This window comes from Gallinula chloropus, assembly GCF_964237585.1.
Source record: "Gallinula chloropus genome assembly, chromosome: 1".
Classification (NCBI taxonomy): Eukaryota; Metazoa; Chordata; class Aves; order Gruiformes; family Rallidae; genus Gallinula; species Gallinula chloropus.
This window is the reverse complement of record NC_140085.1, coordinates 114,298,597-114,320,313: the sequence shown is the minus strand read 5'-3', so window position 1 is coordinate 114,320,313 and position 21,717 is coordinate 114,298,597. Positions and strand designations below refer to the sequence as shown.

At 40.4% G+C, this 21,717-nt stretch overlaps 1 protein-coding gene across 1 annotated transcript; it reads right to left on the bottom strand.

Moving 5' to 3' along the window:
- Window positions 1-739: 739 nt before the first annotated feature.
- On the bottom strand, window positions 740-21,102 carry IFNAR1 (interferon alpha and beta receptor subunit 1; the record flags this gene model as incomplete). The annotated part of the gene is made up of 11 exons (XM_084279208.1): window positions 740-958; window positions 2,419-2,573; window positions 5,280-5,433; window positions 6,239-6,393; window positions 7,578-7,777; window positions 8,593-8,707; window positions 9,655-9,802; window positions 10,771-10,928; window positions 11,586-11,779; window positions 12,908-13,028; window positions 20,940-21,102. The coding sequence occupies 11 exons, from the start codon at window positions 21,100-21,102 to the stop codon at window positions 740-742; spliced, it is 1,782 nt and encodes a 593-aa protein (XP_084135334.1).
- Between the last annotated feature and the right edge of the window lie 615 nt (window positions 21,103-21,717).

Here is a 21,717-nt window from a genome sequence, read left to right as displayed (position 1 = left end):
GCTTTCTTTACTATAGAGTGAGTGAATATCCTTCCTGCCTTTTCCCCTTCCCATACTTGCTCGGATTGCCGAGTGTTGTGGGAAGAGAGCACCCTGAGGCAGGACACAGCTACATGAACAAGCAAGCAGGCACTAGGAGCATCCAGCAGCCGTGGCCAGCCTCCTTGTAGGATTCCTTTTGAGAGGAGTCACCTCACTGAGGCTACTGTTGGTGTCTCTGCAGTTTTGCTCTGGACCTGCTGAACCAAAAAGCACTGAGAGGTCTGGAACAGAATGTCAGAAAAGATCTCCAAACTGTATCCAGCATCAATTTCCTTCTGCCCGTGTAAGCATCACATGATTTAATACTGACATTTAAGGCTATTGTCACAGTACCCACTGGCATTCTAAGCAACAGCAAGAAAGGTTCTTGTGGAACAGAGTAGGCTTTTGCTGAGGTTATCAGGTTCAAGTATACAAACTGTACAGATCTGCTCCTCTTCACATATACTGTATTCTTTTTATAATATGGTGAAGAAATGAGATGAAATAGTGTAAGGTACAGTTAGCCAAATGTGTTGTAACTTTGGTCAGCTTGCAGCAGAAAGAATACCTAACTTTCCACTAACAGAAGTGCAGATTTGGAAACCTGTAGATCCCCAAATGATGCTGTCTTCCTTACGCTGCGACTTTCATAATAGAAAGTTTTAAGTGCTTATTATGCTGCCAATCCCATACATGGATTTGCTTTTCTTAGAAGTTACACTATTTCCTTTTCTTGTGTTTCTTCAGACGCTTTGTTCCCTGAAGTATCATCATCATTAGAATAGTTCCCTGAATCTCGATTGTTTTGTTTACAGTCTTTAAAATCAGTTTCATTTACTTCTTCTGCGGTGATAGACTCAAGTATACAGCAGTTTTCTATCAGTTCTTCTGTAGCTGATATATATGGGCTGCTGAAGTGCTGTTCTCCAAAACCCTGCAAGGAAAAACAAAGCAGAAAAGACAATGAACATTCATACATAATACCTAAATAATGATTCCACTTACACCAGATTTGTACAGCTGTGGTGTTATTGTATGCAGTAGCACCATGAGGTTTTCTACCTCTAACAGGCCATTTGTTTCCCTAAATTCAACAACTCAAAGTTAGGGTGAAGTTTAGTTGCATTCCTATCATAAAAACACTAAAGAATGACTCTTAACATTAATATTAACCCTTTTGCTATGCTCATAGTTGTCAGTCATCACTAACTGCAATATTTCATTGATTATAGCCTCATGAGCAAGAGCTAAAAGAAAACCCCAATTTAGAACCCTTTCTAGGATCATGTGGTAGCACAGAGATGACAGGTGTGTGTTTGCAAATTCTACAAATCATAGTCTGTTGTAAAGCAAAGTGCAAAATAAAAGAGAAAGTGAGCTGTTGCAGGAGGATATCAAGCCTTAAACAGCTCTCAAGTGTGCTGCTGTTCATCTTACACACTTTGAGTCTCTCCTCTGAATGGGAAACTTATATCAAATCCACCCCAAAAGGTGCATTGCATTAATTATGTTGCCAGCATGCTACTGAACAAACCAGCTAAAATGCTGCCTTACAAACCAATCAGATTGAGATTACCCCTTGTGAACTATGAGACTGGTTTTAAATTACAACTTTATTCAGAAAGCTTTGTATGCTACATATCCTAAAAGCTTCAGTGAGGAGGGGACACGTGTCAGAAAGGCCATACACTGCTCAAAACCTGTGTTCTGAGAGACACAGAAAGTGCAACAAAAATAAGTTCTTGCTACATTTCCAAAAACATATATATGTTACATCTACAGGTGCGTATATACATGTATATACACAGACACACACACACACATACACACGTTGCCCTGTTTGTTCCAGAAAGGATCCCTACTGAGTAGTACTTGTGTCATGCTGGGCTGGAAATATGACATCATCTGCCCTTTTGGAGACCAGCCAGGCCACTAGGTCAGGAGGTGACAGAAGCATTTGCTGCCTGCTACACCAAATTTACCTCTCAAGGCTGGGCTTGTATTTTCACCAGACCTGAGTTTTAAAGGTTGGCAAAAAGGGTAAGAGCACGCTCTTCCAGAGAACATGAAACATTTCAAGTCTTGCAAAGTGGGGCAAAGTACATTATGACACTGGGTAGACAGTGCACTCTCCGAAACGAAGCATCATTAACAAGGCTTTTGCACAGATAGAAGAAAAACCAAAATCTTAAAATATTTGCTAAATGCAGAATTGCATAATTGATACCACTTTTTTTTTTTTCATAGGAGAAATGCATTTCTTTAAAAGCTTTGCAATTAAATCTTGGCATTTCCTTAAGACCAAAGCATAACAGATAAAATATTACAGGAAAAATATTCTATTTTCTAAAAATACATCTGCTTAATGAATGATAAAAATAAATCTCATCTTACCTCTATGTTCAAAGGAGGCTGGCATGATGGAAAGAACACGTATTTGATTTTACTGTAGGCTTGATACAGGGCGAAAACGAGCGGCATAGCCACAAGCAAGACAGCGATCAGGGCAATTACAAATGTTGCTAAAATGATCAGAGGTAAAATTTTATCTAAAAAAAAAAAGCAGCAAAACCCATTCAGTCTATATATTCATAAACTACAAAGATCAAAGAACAGATTACCTCCAAATCTGCTACAGTATTTATAATAAATTTCACATTGCTATAATGCTAGGCACAGGCACAATGATAATTACAAAAATTATGCCATTCCACTATCTTAGCTAAAAACCAGCACAAAATGTTTAGCCAATGTAAAAATATGGGCATTTGCAGACAAGATCAGAACCAAGATGCAGTTATTCCCAGTTGTATTCCAGTTATATGTCAACTATTTGACAGTGGGACAAAAAGGTTGCACATAGACAAGTACCATGAAGCACCTGATGCCTGTGAATCTATTGTGCTACTGCTTGTGTACAGGGTCTAATCCCAAGAAATCAGAGAATCACAGAGTCTCCTGAGTTGGAAGGACCCATAAGGATCATCAAGCCGAACTCCTGGCTCCGCACGGGGCCAGCCAGGTCAGAGCACGGGACTGAGCGCATCGTCCAGACACTTCTTGATCTCAGCCAATCTGGGTGCTGTGACCCCTTCCCTGGGGAGGCTGTTCCAGTGCCCAACCACTCACTCAGTACAGAGCCTCTTCCTAATGTCCAGCCTAAACCTCCCCTGTCACAGCTTCATGCTGTTCCCTCGGGTTCCGTTACTGGTCACCAAAGAGAGGAGATCGGCACCTGCCCCTTCGCTCCCCCTCATCAGGGAGCCACAGACCGTGATGAGGTCTCCCCCTCCTTTTCTCCAGGCTGAACAGACCAAGGGACTTCGACCTCTCCTTGTAAGTCTTCCCCTCCAGACCCTTTGCCATCCTTGTTGCCCTCCTCTGGACACTCTCCAGTATTTTTATGTCCCTCTTATACTGTGGCACAGTGCTCGAGGAGAGGCCACTCCAGTGCTGTGTAGCATGGGACAATCACCTCCCTGGGCTGGCTGGTGATGCCATGCTTGATGCACAGCATATAGGTCCCTGCTAGAAAGACTCTGGGATCTTTCCTGGAGGAGTCTCGCGTTGATCTGGGAGGTGGATTCTCTTTAAAAAGGCTGCTACTAGGAAGAAAGGCTGAGACAGTTGGCACTGTTTTCCCTGGAGAAGAGAAGATGCTGGGGAGGCCTTATTACTGCCTTTAAACATATAAAAGGGTCTTATAAGAAAGGCAGAGACATTTTTTACCAAGATCTGTAGTGACAGGACAAGGGCAACAGATTTAAGCTAAAGGAAGGTCGGTTTAGATTAGACATAAGGAAGAAATTATTTATGATGAGGGTGGTGAGACACTGGAACAGGCTGCCCAAAGAAAATGTGGGTGCCCCATCATTTAAAGTGTTAAAAGTTCTGTTTGGATGGTGCTTTGGGCAACCTGATCAAATGGAAGATGTCCCTGTCCATGGCAGGGGTCTGGACTAGATGAGCTTTGAAGGTCTCTTCCAGCCCAAACCATTCTATGGTCCTGCATTCCTGTATTAACCCAGGAACTGTGAACAACCTCAGTTCCAGAACTTAAGGTTGGGACCTTACGCTAGAAGAAGTTTACAGGATGGAACCCAGCTTTTCATAGTAAAAATATTGTAGTCAAAGAACCTTTTTATCTGTATAGTCATAAGCTTTTCAGTGTTTAAGTTCAAGAGTCTTGCAAGCTTCCTCCCCTCCTCCTCTCTTCTCCCTTGCAACATATTCCTGGCACAATCTCTAGCAAGCCGAAGGGAGTTTGAACATACTAAAAATAATATATGCCAGGAAACACTTTAAAAATAACCAGGATGAGACAACCAAGTCTTTATATCTCTATTTCCAGTGATTATGAATGATCAAAAAGTTTCCTTACTGGACTGTAACAACGTATGGGAAGTACAGGGAAGTCATCTGTACAACAGTGCCTCTCAGTATAGGCTCTTAAATGTACTGCTTGGTCTTAAATAGGCTCAGTGTAATAGAAGGATATGAGAAGACTAATCACTAACTAGCAAAATAGATTAAACATTTTTTTCTTATGAAGTTAAAAAAACCTAACATTTGCTTCTTTTTCGGCTTGACAAAGACAAAACAGCAAGGCATACAAGATAAATGAATCCTAAGAGCACATGATGTGGCAAAGTATCATTACATTTTCTTAGCTTTAAGTCAGTTTGGATATTTAGTAAATTTTCTAGTGTTACAGCCTGTTAGAAGAAATTACTTGACCAAATTAAATTCAACGGGTAACTTGTTCTTATGTCCTGAGTAAGGGACAAATGTATTCTCCTTTTGTATAAATGGGTCCAACTTTGAACCTCATGACTCAGAGAGGATCTTCCTTGCCCTTTTGTGTCTCCAGTCTCTGTGCGACTCATTAACTCAACTCTGACTCAATGCTTCTTGGTATGTTTCGTCCATGCAGTAACTGAGCAAACCTTGCCCTCAAATGTTGTCAAGTTGCAGTTTTACACCACCACATTAAACCCACTTTTACTAATACCTTTGACAGCAGTTCCTTAAGTGATCTGAACTTTGTTGAATGCCATTAAATTTACTGAACTCTGTCAAATTACTGGTTTACTTCAATAAAGCATATTGCTGCTTCTCTCTTTTGAGTCGGGTACATTCCACTCTCACAACAGGTCATTATGTCCTGCTGCAAGTATTTTTTTAACTAGTGAGACAAAACCCTACAAAGGGTTAAGGGTTTTACTTCCACAGGTGTAACAATTCCCAAGTCCTACCTCCAGGTGTTTTGATGCATTCCTCTTTGCTGAAATCACTGCTTTTGTTGTAAGCTTCTGAGAAGGCTTGTACTTTTACACAATACAAAGTAGAGGGTGTTAGATCAGAGATGGTCCCTAATGTTTGTTTTATCTCTTTCATTTTGACTTCCTCCTGAAAACAAAAATTGGAAGAATAAGATAAATAGTACAAGAGTCACATGGCCAGATCAGAATTTTGGCCTCTGCTGAGAAGGTAATTCTGTAAGAAGTTAGACACCATTCTCTGCTTGGATTAAATAAAATACAAGAAATCACACAACACTCTTCTAAGCAAGCGCGTTCAGGAAACTTTTTGCAAGACCCAACTGCTTTCACTACACTGAAATTTTACGATTCAAAGCTGTGTGCAAATTAAATTTCTCTCTCTTGCAGTTAGTTTTCTTCTCTTCTTCCACACATTTACACATGCACATTTACAGATTACTATAAAATATTTTACTTTAAAGAATATAGAAAGACACATTAAAAGGTGAGCTAAAAGCATACCAGACTGCATTGTTTGATGATTCATATAGCTATAGAACTGTAAATACAGAAATAAAAGAATTTGAAGGGCTGAAGTTACATTAATGAAGACAGTATACAGTCACACTGTAAGAAAGATGGCTTCATAGGAGCCATACAATCTCTACTGAAGAGTAAGCTGTTTAGCAGCTCGTACAAAACTCAGTGTAATTCTGCAAAACATTACACAGAGCCACATCAAGGAAAAAGAAGAAAATCTCAATGACAAAAGTCTTCTTGACCAGATTTTTTTTTAAAGAACCCTTCAGAAAAAAAAAAAGCACAACAAATTGATTGCATGATTGATACACTATACACATGCCTCCTGAAAACAAGCTGCTTGAGAAGTCCAACTCAATATGTAAGTCACTATAAATTTTGTATATAGTTTCAAGTACTTAACCAGTTCATACCTTGTTATTCGTTGAATTCCTCCAATATACAACCCGGTAAGACAAACCATACTTGCTCTTCATGACTTCACTTTCAGATCCTCCTGGAGGAAAAATCTGAATATGGAGCAAAACATCACTGATGTCCAACTTTATACCAGGGGGCCCAATTTCATCTGAAGGCATAAAAAAAAAAAAGTTAGACCGAAAGAATACAAATATTGCATAAAATTCTGTAATTTAGATCTATGACAATTTTAAAGAAACATACATTTAAAGGTCTAACTTGACTAATAGTTTTACTCTGAACCCTGAGTCCAGAAAAATATTTCAACTATTACCCTTTACACATTCATATTTGGCTTCTGCAAGTTCAGTGACGTGATCTAAACAGCTGGATTAACTTTGTGCAAGTCAAAGTGAAGCTACTGAATGCTTAGTGATGTCATCAGGTTACAGGCCCTCTTTTTCACATATGCCCTCTTTCACAGTTACAAAATATTTGAGAAGTGAGAAGCATTACAGTTTTTGTATTCTTTTGTTGAATTATTCACCTAGGTCACCGTTACTATATTAGAGAATTATCTAATTACCAACAGCTCAGACAAGGGAAAGATGACATATAAAATAGCTAATTATTCCATCTTCAGTATGAACAGCAATGGAATATTACCCTACATATTAAGCCAACATTTCTTGATGTTTATGACTGGTTTGGGGTTTTTTTTAATATTTTAATAACCTCGCATTTCTCACAAATAAAAAAAAGTAAAGATAAAAATAACTACAATTTCACTCTGGAGAGCGTTACATATTCTTGACTTGGAATTCACTATCATTTAAGACTGCACTTTCATGATGTTCTTCAGGGCTGTATGCCAATGTACTACTGCTTCAGCACAAAATTCAGAGGTGCACTGTGTATGGCTAAAGAGAAGGAGATGAGAGTAGATACACAAGAAAATAGAGGGAGAGGATTCCAAAAATATTTTACTTTGGCATAATTTTTCTGAGATATCAAGAAGTGCTTCCTGTTAATAGCAAGTCAGACTGAGGATATTTCTAGTACTACCTCATATAGTGACTAATGTAATATACAGCAAGAATCTAAAATGCCCTTTAGTACTTTGTGATTTCAGTTTCTAAAGCAAATAATGTGATTTTAAATATAGTGAAATACTGGCTGTACTGGAAGAATGGAAAAACTCTTGTTTAACTTGATGAGACTAGAACTCTCAACAGTTTCTGTAGAGTAACTGCGTATTCAGTTTCACTAAACTATGAATTTTTTTCTTGCAAATAGTAGCATTAGAAACAGGTTCATTGAGAAATAAAAATCTACGAAAATAAATTTGCTTACTTGTTACCAGAGGATCGATTTTCACATCATTAGAGAAACATGATTTATTATATTCATTCATGGCCTCCACACGGAGGTAATAAAAACCGTATCTACCCCTGATGAAAGATGAGAAATTGCATTTGGTATCGGTGATGTTTTCACACCCAGGTACGTTCAGCCACTTCGACGAGTAATCATCATGCTTCTTTTGATACCCACTGCAAGAAATATTTTAACAGTTTTTGATGTGAGATCCTTGAATGCAAAAAACCAAACCAAACCAACCCAACAAAAAAACCCCAACCCCCCCAAAAAACCTCCCACATTCACTTGTGCTACATAGTTCTTTTCTATTTTTGGAAGAACGGGACTCTCAGAATTTTTTCATAAATGAAGAAAGTGTTCTAAACTTAACTGAAACAGTGAAGTTGACAACATCAGGAAACACAAATTTTTTCATACAGCTCTGTGAGACTGATTATTTTTCAGTCACGCCAAAGGAATTCCAAAAGAAGGCTAGCACTATCTCTCCTCTTCCTTTAGATGCTGGCCACAATATTTGTGTGACAACTAGCTATTAAGATACAGACTTGTAGACATGATGGGGTTTTTTTCCCCCATGTTCTGACCTGACAGAAGTAATCAAATATGCTGACAATTTACACCCTGAGCACCTGCATTTTTGCTTACCTCTAGTCCTCTAATTTCTTTATATTCAAAAAGATACTAAGCAACACAAACTTCACATCTTTAAAAATGTTACTTAGCATATATTTAGCAGTTGATTCCATCAGGTATTTAACATTCTTAAAAGAAGTCTAGTATCCTGAAATTCTAGGATATGATGTTAAATGCAATCCTTTTTAAACCCACCCCATGTCCAAATAAGGTACCTAATGTTTCAATGAATGCATTAAGCCACTTTTGCTAAATGTTTCACTTCAACATCTAATAAATATTTGTAAAATACAACGGATGACATTTAGCATGACATAACCTGTTTAAACAAAGAGATGGAAATTGTTTAACTCACAAGAGATACTGTACATTATAGCTCACGTGTTGTTTATACCGATTACTCCAATGCAGATAAAATTCCATATTCAACGCAAAAACGCTCACATTTGTTGCACAGAGTAGGTCTTTCACTGCTCAAAATGAAAAGGAGACCAACAGTTACTGTAGAACTCTATGTTATGTACAGCAATTTCTCACTGAATGGGCATCTCTCGTGTAAACGGTCACCGTGCACTTTCGATAGTTAATAAAAATTGTCTTTTTTTCATCAGAAAGCAGCCAAATAAAAATCAGTGATACAAACACCGTATTAAAACTTTAGTAAAAAACCCAAAACAGTTAAAAATCGGTTCAGAAAAATGTAAGTACAGAAAGATAGTATTAGTAGATATAAACTCCTTCAGCAATAACTCAATTAGAAAAATGTAAAAAAATGAGTAAAATATGCATGCATGAAGTAATTTTGATGTACCATCCATTCAATCTAATGTTTGACATTCTACATTTACAAACTGGGTCTTCTTCCCCCCAAAATAAACATTTAAGAGTACTTAAACTGACATCCGAACAGCACACAAAAGAATTTAAATTTAGACACACAAAACAAGCAACTGGTGGCAAGCTGCCACTAAGTCGTTCTTTAGAAGCTACAATAATAAATTCACCAAGTATTGCAGAAACCTAGTATTTTTTTTTATCCTGGCTCTGCTTTTTATGCATTCCTTTAGTGCCAAACACATAAAAGGCTTTTGTTTTGCCTATATACACATCCTTTTCCTCCTGATTGGAAGTCAGAAATTAAAAAATATCCAGTTTTCAAAAATACAGAAAGTAGTTTTTGCAATCCAAAGTAATTAACAGAATTTGCAAAAACCCTTTTTCTACTATTACAACTCTAATATTAGATAGGTGACATGTTTTCTATCACTTTAAGTGTCCATAACTGTCAAGACTGCCACGGTACCAAAGTGAACAGGAACTTGGCGTTTCTGCAAATGCATATTATTTTAGAACAATTTACTTTCCAACAGTTTAAACTTAACTAATCATTTTAAGGTAAAACAGTTTTATTCCATACCTTTACGGGTAGTTTTTACACAATGAATGGGACTGAACAAGCCTTCTTGCAAATCCAAAGGAAGAACGGCTTGAACTTTCAAACAATAAGTAGTTTCTGGTGCAAGATCATCAATTATGTCAACAGGAAAAATACTCTGACTTCTGAACTACAAGAAACAAATGCAAACAGCATATGAAGATGACAGTTCTTCCTGATAAGCTGATTTTAATTATCTTTCTCCTTCAAGTTTCAGTCCATTTATAAAACGTGCCATCCAAAATGCTAAAGTAGGGGAAGAGGGACAACATACTGAAGGCTGAATAAGTGCTAAAGGGAACGTTCCAGCGTAGGCGTGTGATTGAGAGGAAGGAACACGCCTGCTCCTTTAACCCATGAAAGCAGGGAGGGGTTGCAGTCCAGCTCTGCACTACCCACAGCTCTCCACAAAAATATTCGGGCACACGCTCAGAAGGGAAATAGTACACTTCTGTCCCACAATTATCTGTGTGAACCCTCCCCCTCCTGCTACCTCCCCACATCTGGTTTACCAGACTTTGCAGTGATTGACCTTTGTACACAGCTTGTACTTAAAGTTCTTTATCCCCCCTTTGATGTGTAATGATTACAATTAGGTGTTCCAATCGAACACAGGTATCTCTTCAATTCCTACCCTTACCTAGCTGGTACCTGCTCCCCTCAAAGGGTAAAAAGTTCAAGTCTGTTTCTACCTTGGTCTTTACAGAATAGCTGTACCTGCAGTGCGAGACATTATGGCTTGTGAGCAGTTCACAATTACAAGACCTCAAAAGTATCCCTAAAAAAACCACCCCGACCTACAATATAAAACCAAAGAACTTAGCTAATGATAACAGGACAGGATACTGACAGCTTTATTCATGCTGTACAGTCTCAGCAAGGTCAAGTTAGCCTCTTACCTCTCCCTTCTCCTATATCCATACCTTACTATAATATAAATGCTTCTTCCCAACACCATGAACTCCTTCCTTTCCCCATTCTTTTTAGCTGAGATGGTTTCACCTTCTTCCTCATTCCATTTTAGAGCATTAAGCAACTAAAGTTATGTTAAGGTTAAAAAGTAAAAAAAACCCCACAGTACAAAAATAGTGATCATACCTCTGCATTTGTTGAATTTTCCCAGATAACGAGATTGTATTTAAAACACAGATGAGCTATCCACATTTTTCGGACCTGATTTGCTTCTGGAGGGGAAACCTTAATTTTTATGACACCATTTGTAGACTGCAATTCTATTCCTGGGGGACCAATCTGAGCTGCAAATATTAGAAAAAGCCAAAAGCCAAGCATGACTATTTAAAGAAAAAGCACCAAAATGCAATTTTCATTAATAAATCTACAGTAACCACCTACAGTATCTTATTTTTAATTCTTTTGAGGCAGTAGCAAGATCACAGTAGCTGCCAATCAGATCTTACTTTTCATGAATCTTGGGCAGTATCTAACAGCCATCTAATCTAACAACCAACCACTGTTACCTGGCTCTGAAAACAGTAGAATTAAAATGCAGTATTACTAGTGAATGCTTTACAGAATCTGCTGTGAAAATTGGTGTCATTACCCTAAGACGTACAAAGCAAGAAACCTAGCTCAAACATATCAATCCAACGCTGAGGAAAGGCTTCTGTAGCGTCTTATACTATAACCAGAAAGTCACAAAGTCAATAAGCAGTTCTTTGAAATCTAGAGAATTAGAGTGACAAAAGATTCTGTCAGAAAAACAAAGCATCACTTAGAACACTTTTCCCTGTCCAGAAAAGAAGGAATGTATTATGCATATAGTATGCAAATATTTTCTCAACCTTAATATAATATGAAGTAACTAGCTCGTGTTACGAGCAACAAAATCCACACAGGTTTTTTTTCCACACTAACATGATGAAGGATATTTAACTAAAAATTTTACATCATACCTATTAGATATGGAGTCATTTCAAAAATGCTAGACCACGGAGACACTTCTTCCCTTCTTTCAGCCCTTATGCGCACATTATGTCTATCGTAGTATTCTGTTATTGCTGAGGAAAAGTCACATTCTGTGCCAGTAACATTTTGACACCCAGTCAACTCCTTCCACTGTGCTTTGTTTCTCTCAAAATCTCCAAGCCTGGAAGAAAAGTCCCCAAAACAAAACCCAATATGCAACTTAAGTCTTGAGATTCTTTTTTCTTCATTACGCTAATAAATGTCACACAATTTACTGCTGTTTTATCACCAGCACCAGTGTAATCAGTGTTATCTACTTAGTTACCTTGGGATATCTCAATTTAATAAATTAATTAATTCCTATTAATTAATGGTAATGAGGAATGTTGATTAAGGTTAAAGAAAACCACAAAGGAGAAAACTGAAGTTCAGCAGTAAGTGTTGCAATAATGAGCTTTGCAGAGGCTGTTTCCCTCTTGAGTTAAGAGTCATCCATACCTTATTTCAGAATGATGTTTACTACAAAGATTAAGACTGTGCTGACCAAAAAAGGCACAGACCTTACCTTTCAGGCCAGTATTATATTTTAAAAATAAAACTATTTTCAAAACAGCTGTCTCTAATCTATACATTGAAGGTGGGGCAAGCTTTGGTTTTTTTTTAATCAAAATGCTTATACTAGTTAATTCTAAAAATCAAGAACCTAAGTGATTTTATCTTAAAAGTGTTTTTTAATATTAAATTGTCAGGAAAGTGACACAAAATACCAAATATATGTGTATATGCACGCATAAATATTGGTATATGAAGCAACTGAAGAAAACTACGCATTTAAGAACAAAAATCAAATTGTTTCATTTGGCAATTAAGATCTGCAATCTAGATTCATGAACACTGACAAATTATTCAAAAGCTATGCTGAAAATTGTGCATGTAGTCACAACATAGCTTCATTAAAAAAACAAAACTGTGAATAAATAAATCAAAATACTACACTTCTAAGCACACCAGTTAATGTTCTCAAAGAACCACTCTGGTTGTACACATTGCTACTAACTTCATTCTGCATTTGTAGCACATCGGTACCCGTGAACATTCTAATTTTACATATGAAGCAGGTAAACAAAGGACAATGCTAGGATTTCATTTTGTTTCAAGATTTAATCCTCCCAGCCTCTCCTTTCTAGATTTCAGAAAGTCTCTACAAGTTTTACATGGCAGTACCAAAAAGCATAATTATTAACTGATACGCTCTTCTACACAAATAAGCATCAGACATTTCTGGCTCAGGATAGAAGTTGCTACTTACAACTGGTATTGTGCTGAAAATGTCACATTGGTATCGTTCCCAGTGTAGTTCCACCTTAGAGTGAAATTTGTATTTACAATATAGACCTGAAGATCCTGTGGACTCTTCAGATTCGTCTGACCTACAAGGAAATAACAAATGAAAAATAAGTATTTTGCACATAACTTCAGAAGAACTTTTGTTAAAGTAGCAGAGAGGTGTAACAAAACATAATGACAGTAAACATAGGAATTAAGAAAACGCCATGCTACTCACACAGCACTTCAATATACAGCTCAGAACTGTACCTCAGGTAGCTCCTTTGCCTATTTGACTACCCAAACTCTTCTCTTTCCTCTGTGCTTAGTCTTTTTCCCCACACACCTCTCAAAAAAAAAAATACACAGTCATAACATTCAAGGCCCGTGTTCACTGCCAAGGGTTTGTGACACTACAGACGACTCAATATCATTTGTTGCTTATGCAATACAAATGGGAAGTGTTTGCTTGCATTTAGCAGCCAGGCTATTAGCTTTATGCCAGCTCCATCACTGGAATTAACAGTGTAATGAATGCATTTAAACCAGTATTTTATTGGTTGGATCCAGCATCTGGATCACAGCTGCCAAGTGCTAGGCTGAACTAATGATGCCATTTCACGGCTGCGGGACAGAGAGTAGAGCAGATTTGTTTTGTGTCATGCCTTACCACCACAAATTCAACATACTGAACACAAATCCCTTTCAGTGACACTTCGCCACAGAGCAGGATCTTGCTGCTTGCTCATGCTAACCCCACACTTTCTTTCACACACAGAGCAGTGCATGACACCACTCGCGGAGGGCAAGGCCTAAGTCTCAGGACGCATTTTCCACCTTTCAAAAGTAATTATTAAAACCTAAAAATAATACCCCAACCAAACCCAAACTCAACTGCCTCATAATTACCCTACACTACACTTCAAAAAGAAGATTTCTTCACCACTAACTTTGAGAAACGCAGAGTCCCAGGTGTCCCATTTGGCATGCAATTCAGGTATCAGAGGATAAACGAGAGTAACAATGCGGTGGGAGAAGGAATTGTTCTGACAGGAAAAATTAAATTCATCTGGCTATTTATAAAGTACATTTTGCCTTGAATTATTTCATACCAGTCTTGTGGCACTGCTTCAAACCAGTTAGGCTAAAAAGTGACAGGCACGGTTGACAGCTTGCTCTGAAAGTTTTCTATTATTAGAAACTACGCCAGACTGTGGCTTCAGAGCAAAGGGAAACCGTGTGAAGACACAGGGAATATGTGTGAAATGAAGAAACCTCTAGTAGAAGTCACTAAACTTACACTAAAACTGTAAACTAAGCAGCCATATCCAGATTTACACAGAATTTAAGCCTTATTTTTAGTCCATCTGTCTGGTATCCTAAACTAGGTATCTTTGACAACCCAGACCTCCTGCAATTGAGGCAGTGCATACCTTCGATCTCTGACTAAGAATGCACTTCTAACACAATGGGACAATGGGTGCAGGGTGGGGCGGGGGGGGAGGAGGAATAAAATCACCACAATAACAATAAAATTGCTGAAATTGCTTTTGACTATATTAGGAAGAAATCAGAATAAATACATCCTATGTCCCCGAGCAATCCAAGTCCGTTTGCCCATCTAACTAGCTTACCCTCAGTTTGATTTTCGGCTCACTCTTCATTGCAAAACATTATTTAATCTTTTACACAACAACCAAGTTCTCTCTATGAAAAGGAAACGGGTGTGGAAAAACAATCTATAAACCAAAGTCTGCAAAGTCCTTTTAGAGAATAGAGTTCAAGTGGTACTCAAAGACTACCAACTCCTGGAAATAACTCCTGAAAGCACAAAACTTGAGAAGAAAATAATTCAATAAAAACTCATGGATCCCACTACAGAATTTATTTCTACAAAGCATAAATGTTACTCTTCTAAACCAACGGACTAAGATAAGCCCAGCAGATGCCAAACTACATTTGATCATCAGAACATAAGAAAACAAAGGAAATATGTGTGTGTGTGTGTAAGTTATTTGTCCAACAGATGGCTACAGTTCAGCCAAAAAGCTTATGACAACAAAAGCAGCCATTTCAGGTTTCAGTAAATAATAGCAACTTTGAACACTTACATCCCTTCACAAAGAAAACACTCACTTCATGGGAAAACATTATTTCCACTTTATTTGAGAACGTCTGCATTCAATTTAGGAATCAAAAAGCCAGGAACAAAGAAGTTCCACTAGCTTCTAATAATAACAACTGCAAAACAAACCCCACACATCTCTGCTATTAACATTAAAAGTATAAGCCTGTCAGAGCCACATTAAAAAAAAAAGTAAGTAGTAATTTGTTTGAAGAGTACCATCATCTATGGTTACTGATAGACTGAATGTTATAATCTTGCTTAGTAACATTTATTGCTTTATGACTTGGTGGGAAATTATTTGAGCATTGTGATACAGCATGACACTTCACATTTCAGTTCTAAAGAAACATTAACAGATCCACATCTTTCACATTTAAAGCACAGGGTAGTGCTTTGCCCTGTAAAGATGTGTACTCACATGTATTTACACACAGAGACTTTAAAACTGTAATTCATACGCCCAATCTCAGTGTAAATATTTATTTGTAAAAGAACTTAATACACAGCATGACAGAAGTTCTCTTTTAAACTATCTTTTTGGAATGTAATTCAACTGCTGACATTTGAATAACCTACTAAAGCAGAGTGAGACAGTTCCCTCAACTCTCGAGCAGCACACACAGAAGTCTTTACATCAGGAGATTCCCGAGGTAGATTCTTTACCCTGAATAACATGGGACCTTGAAGCAAACCCTAAGAAGGTAGATTAGATAACACAGCATTAGCCGAGGACCACATAGCACCTATAGAGCTCCAACACTAAAAAAAAAAACAAAACCAAAAACTACCATATGTTCAGACTATTACTTTTGTTTACCTTGGGTATAAAAATCAGATATTCACTGTAATTCCAGTGTATCTTTCCCACACTTTCAAATCCTTATCTTACACATAGCATGAAGCTTTAGAATAATTCTTATTAGAGCTTCCCTGAGGTCACAGAGCAAATAGGAAGCCTGGAAGCAGAAACACAATTGGTTGAAAAATCATGTTCTAATCAGACATACTTTTTCTCCCTAAAGTTAGAAAAATACATGCTCAGGGAAGTGATCCAACTAATGTTTTAATCTGGGCCATTTTTTTTTTCTAAATACCACAGCAAATAATCATTTCCTCCCTCTGTATAAAAAAATTATCAAAAATATACAGCTCTGAATTTTGACATTTGGCAGGAGATACAGTATTCCAGTCCTGAAGTCAGAGTGCGCACAGTGAATTAGAAGGAATTTATTCCACAACAGCTTTGGATAAAGGCCCAGAAGATGACCCTCACAAGCCTCAGACATGACTACCTATTTCTCCGAGAACTTCCTCATGCAAGTTTGAACAAGGTCAGACTCCACTCCATCTTAACATCTGTCCATCTTTAATCCTCCCCACAAACTGCTGGAACTAGGCATTCAAGAGTGGTTTTCAGCGGCTCACCATGGCCTTTACAGAACTTTAATAAACAGAAACATGCTATTCAGAGATATCACCTGTAAAATTAAAATCCACTACCGAGTTAAAAGTAATTTGTACCAATTACTCAAGGAAGACCCTATACTTTTGAGAAAGTTGTTCAATGTCATGTTCAACAACAATGCACAACTCTGAGCACTTTGCAGTCAGCACTCAGCGGCAGTCAAAAAGGGAAAAGAGTTAGAAATTGATATGGGATTAAGAAGGATGACAAGTACAATCCAAGGTATGAGGCAGCTTCTGTCCTGGGAGGAATCAGACTATGACTTGAAAAGGAGACCTGAGGGGAGGATATGACAGATCTACAGACACCTAGTAAGCGGCACGGGAAATGCAAGTGGCAAAAGATTATTTTCTCTTTAACATAAAGCCAAACACATCAGAACAAGCACCACCAGGCTCTAAGCAAACAAATGACTAATCATTTCATGAAGCAGCAGTTTCAATCTGTATAATTCCTTCCCCCAGAATTCTCTGAATGCTCAACTCTTACCCGGCTTACTAATTCAAGAGTGAAGAAGTACAAAGTCTCGACACTATAGATTGCTGTAACGCTACATTGTGAAGTGTCAACATAGACTTGCTTTTTTATTCTTCCCTACCCCACTGCCAGCGTTGATGTAGATGAGCACTGGACTAGATGGTTTTTTGCCTTCATCCAGTACAAAACACAACTGCAAAAACGCCAAGAAAAACTGTGACATGCTTCATAGATCTATCTTGAGCTTCATTAGGTACCTTCCTCCTGGACACTGGCCAGAAAAACCAAATTATTGCTTCAGAATGATCTCCTAGTCCTGAGAGACAGCCTTGATAATTCAAATTATCCTCCTTCACCAAAGCAGCAACATTTCTTATCCAAATTCAAATAACTACTTATTAAAGGTTCTGGGTCACAACGACACTCTCATTTGCTCACTCCATCTCCTGTTGCAGGTAAAAAGAGGGATGTGGTCAGAGAGACAACTATAATTTTATAATTTTCTGAGGAATGTCTTTACTTGAAATTTGTTAAAAGTTAACCATCACCAGTTTATATTTTAACATTTACTAATCACCCATTCATACAAGGGAAGCACAGAATCTGAGCTGGAAAAAACCTTGGGCAGTCACTGATACTCCACATTGGAGAAAGCAGGTGGCCAATTCCTCATACATCATCTGATGTTTGCATAGAGAAGTCCCGTGGTTTCCACCACTGCACAGCCTATTTTTACAGGCCACCAAGCTCCTGATATTTCACTATCCTTACCATTAAGCACTAGGGAAAGCTCTCTGCAAACCAAAAGTAAAGAGCTCTTAAACTGGATTTCCTAGTAGAGTCTACTGGAGGTGGGGATCTTTGCAGAACAGATCCAAGTTTCCTTACAGCAAGGGCTTAGTTGTCATTCACGATCTATGGACAACAAAGGGTTTACAGACTGCAACCCCCAGAGCCTTAACCTACATCTCCTCTCAGCACATCTAGCCCATGTACTTTTTGTCTATAGATATCATAGCAGGCTTTTTTTTACATCACACTTACTTATTTGAAAACTAAATTAAACATGACTAACGATGAAGAGAAAACTGAATGGCAGCAATGATTTGTTTTTAAACCAAATTTTCTGGCTTTCTGAATGACTTTCAGTTGTACACTTTTCCATCCTCTCCAATCAGTATGCTTCAGAAAAACACAATACTCCAGCTGAGATTAATAAATGGAAATCTACCTTACAACATACGAGAATTCACCTTTTCATTCTATTTAGCACTGCTAAGCCCCAGTACTTTTGGGGCTTTCTACAGCACAGCACAAACTTCTGCACACAAATTACAAGGCACTGCAACTTCTTTTTTTCCCCCTCCAGAACTGCTATTTAGACCATCAGGTGTCATCCTTCGTTCGCCTATGCACAGAGTCCTCACCACATCCTGTTTCAATACCACTGTACTTTTCTCTGAAGTATTTTTCCATTCTCTTGGGACATTTCTTGATTCTACGGCTCGTTTTCAAAACAACTGTTAGCTCCCCCGTTCATTTATATACAGATTTAATAAGCTTACACTGTACTGTCATACAGAGCGGGTCCCCACTTAACACATCCTTCCCACCTGGCAAGGAACTGTAATTCTGATAATCATAGAACCATAGAATGGTCTGGGTTGGAAGGAACCTCAAGGACCACAGAGTTCCAACCTCTTGCCACAGGCAGGGACACCAACCTCCAGGCCTGGATCTACACAATAGAATCACAGAATGGCTAAGCTGGAAAAGTCACACTGAAGCAGTTTAGCACACTCGCTTAAGAGATTAGTACACAAAATAAGATTAATAAACAATACTAAATGAAGATACATGCACTTGGAGCTCCTCTAGCCACGTAGCCTTTTATTTTGAGATTTGTCCTTTATAATACAGACACACATAGGTGATCCACTCATAATGCCCCCTATTTCCAATACAGGCTTTGTGTTTGCTTTCTTAAATTAATCCTTAGATGTCACTGAACAGCAATGCAGGAATGAAAGAGTAAACTTGGTAACATTTAATTACCAGAGAAATTTTGTGATTTAGCTAGAAACCAGATACGCAAAGTAGTATCTAAAAATCAACACTTCTTCCCAGCTTATTTTAATAATGATTAAAAGCACTTAAAATTAATTTGTTTTCCTTCACTTCGAGCATGATGACACTTTGGTGCTGTGGACAACATTAGAAGAGATTACTGTCATGGGAAGACAAAAACCGGAAATGCTTCCAGCACAATTGCCTTCCTTCCTTCCCTTGTCGAATTTTAAGAAGCTAAATAAACACAAAACTATTCTAATAAACAAACATCACTACTTAATTTATAGTAATTTAATTAACATTTTCAAAAAACAGTAATTGAAAACAATGCAGATTATGTAACATTATGGAGTAACAAAAGCCATTCAGCAATTTAAGAACGCAGTTTTAGCAAGACAGAAATACAGCCCCTCAGGAAACAGCTGCGTGGAAGTCCCATTAAGCATACACAATGGCTCACTGCTTATCATATTAAGAATGTGGCAGAACTAATGGAAACACCAACTCAACCTTTCAACACAGAAAGGAAAGGAGGCCTATTATGTGACATATATATTTAAAAAAAAAAAGCCACACACCAAAAATGACCCAACTGTTATTAGATCCATGGGCTCTAGAGAGCCAGGGAGAACTCTTACTGCAAGAGCTTTTATACATTATCATCAGAGAACAACTGCTGGTTTTGACAAGGTTGAAGACAAGAGGGGTCATGGCAGCAGAGCGATTACTTCTAACTCTAGAAGCAGTTTGCAGCATTCTTGTTATTTGCTATATGTCTTGATTAATCAAAGTAGCTGCATGTATGGCAACCCTTTCAGTTTTGGGATGGAATTTGAGGCTGATGCACAAAGAATTCACCTACAAACCAAACGGCTGAAAGTAAACAAAGTTAGACAACAAGTCCCAGAGCTGCTTCCCTGTCTGAGTCCTACCACGGATGCAAAGTGTCCCTGAAAAGTTCTGCTCTCCAGTCTTCTTTGGGATATGCCAAACTAGAGCAATACAATCCCATACAGAATTCAAGACGAAGGCTTTAGGTGCCATCAGAAGCAGCATGTGCACACTAGCCCACAGCTACAATAGCTCCGTTATTCAAACCGGCTCTGCTAATACACTCTTTATCACAACTGTCACAACTCACAACATTCTGTAAATACGAAGGGAAGTCATTTACAGCTTGTCTGGGCTGCATAATGCCTCCCCCTTGAAAAGCGTTCCACGCGATAACCGTTTCTTGCTGCTTAAGGTTGTAAGGTGACAGGCACGGGAAATAAATCGCTCATGCTGCAATCTCACCGCTCTTGCTTCCTTCGTTTGTACTTCAGGCTCTATCAGGCTACGCCGGGTTGTCTCTCAAGCAAATCAATACGATTCCGAACCAGTTTGCCCCACGTTTAAACTACAGCCACTGCATCCCGCAGGCAGCAACCCGCCCTGAAGCCGACCTGATGAACACGGCTCCGCAACTACGGAGTAAAATTAAGCCCAGGCACCCGGCGGAAACCGATCCCGCTTACCCACGCCGACACAGCCTGTCCCCAGACCCCAGGCCGGGATGCTTTCGCACCCCCGCAGCCGCTCCGGGACCCTGCCCCCCCCCCCCCCCCCCGCCTCACAGCGCCGCAGCCCGAGGCACCGGGCAGCCGCCGCAGGACCCAAGTGGAAGCGCCCGCAGCCGCACGTCCCCGGCAGGGGTGGGGTTGTGTGCACGGGACCCGCCGGGGACAGCCGTGCCGTGGCCCCGGCAGCAAAGCGGCGGCAGCAACGGCACAGGCCGCGACCCGCTTCCCACGCTCGCCGCTGAGAGCGGCGGGCACCGCACCCGACCCCAGCCGCCACCCCGGAACGGCGCGGCGCAGCGCCATGCCCGCTCACCGGGCCCCACCTGCGCAGCGCAGAGACAAGGCGGCCAGAAGGCAAGACAGAAACGCCGCCAGAGCCGCCCGCCCGGCGCCAGCCGCCTCTCCGCCGTCCATCCCGCCCGGGGATCTTTGCCGCCGTCCTGCACCGTTACCGGAAACCCCGGGCCGCTGCGCATGCGCAGGCCCCCTTCGCGTGGCGCTGCCGAGGGCGGGGCCGGGCACACGGCGTGGGCGCGCTGCGTGCCGAAGGGCTGGGGAGCGGCTCTGCTGCGGGAGGCCCGTGCCGCTCGGCAGGCGCCTCACGCTCCAGCGGCGGCGGCACCACCGGGCGGTGCGGCTGAAGGAGAAAAGGGGCCGGCCGGGCGCGCCCCGCCCAGTGTGCGGGAAGCCCCGCCTGTTGCGCGTGCCCCCGGGGCTGCGCTCGCCCCGCCGCCTGTCGCGGGGCGCCCGGCCGTTAGCCGCGCGCCCGACGCGGGCAGCCCGCCCCTCGCGCCCGGCTGGAGCTGAGGCGGCGCGGCGGCCGAGCCCCCCGGTGCGCGGGCGGGAGCCGCCGGCTGCGCCTGACGAGCCGGTGCCCCACCCCCACGAGCGGGCGCGAAGGGGCCTTACCGGGTGCCGGGGTGACTCCTCGTTCTTACCGCACGCAGCGCCCGCCGCGTCGCGTCGCGTCCCGCCGCCGGATGCGGAGCAAGTAGCGCAGGGTGAATTTTGCCGTCCGTACGGGCTGGCGGGCGCCGTGGTGGCACGGCTCTCGCAGGCCCAGCGGGACCCCTGCCCTGCGGGGCCGGGGT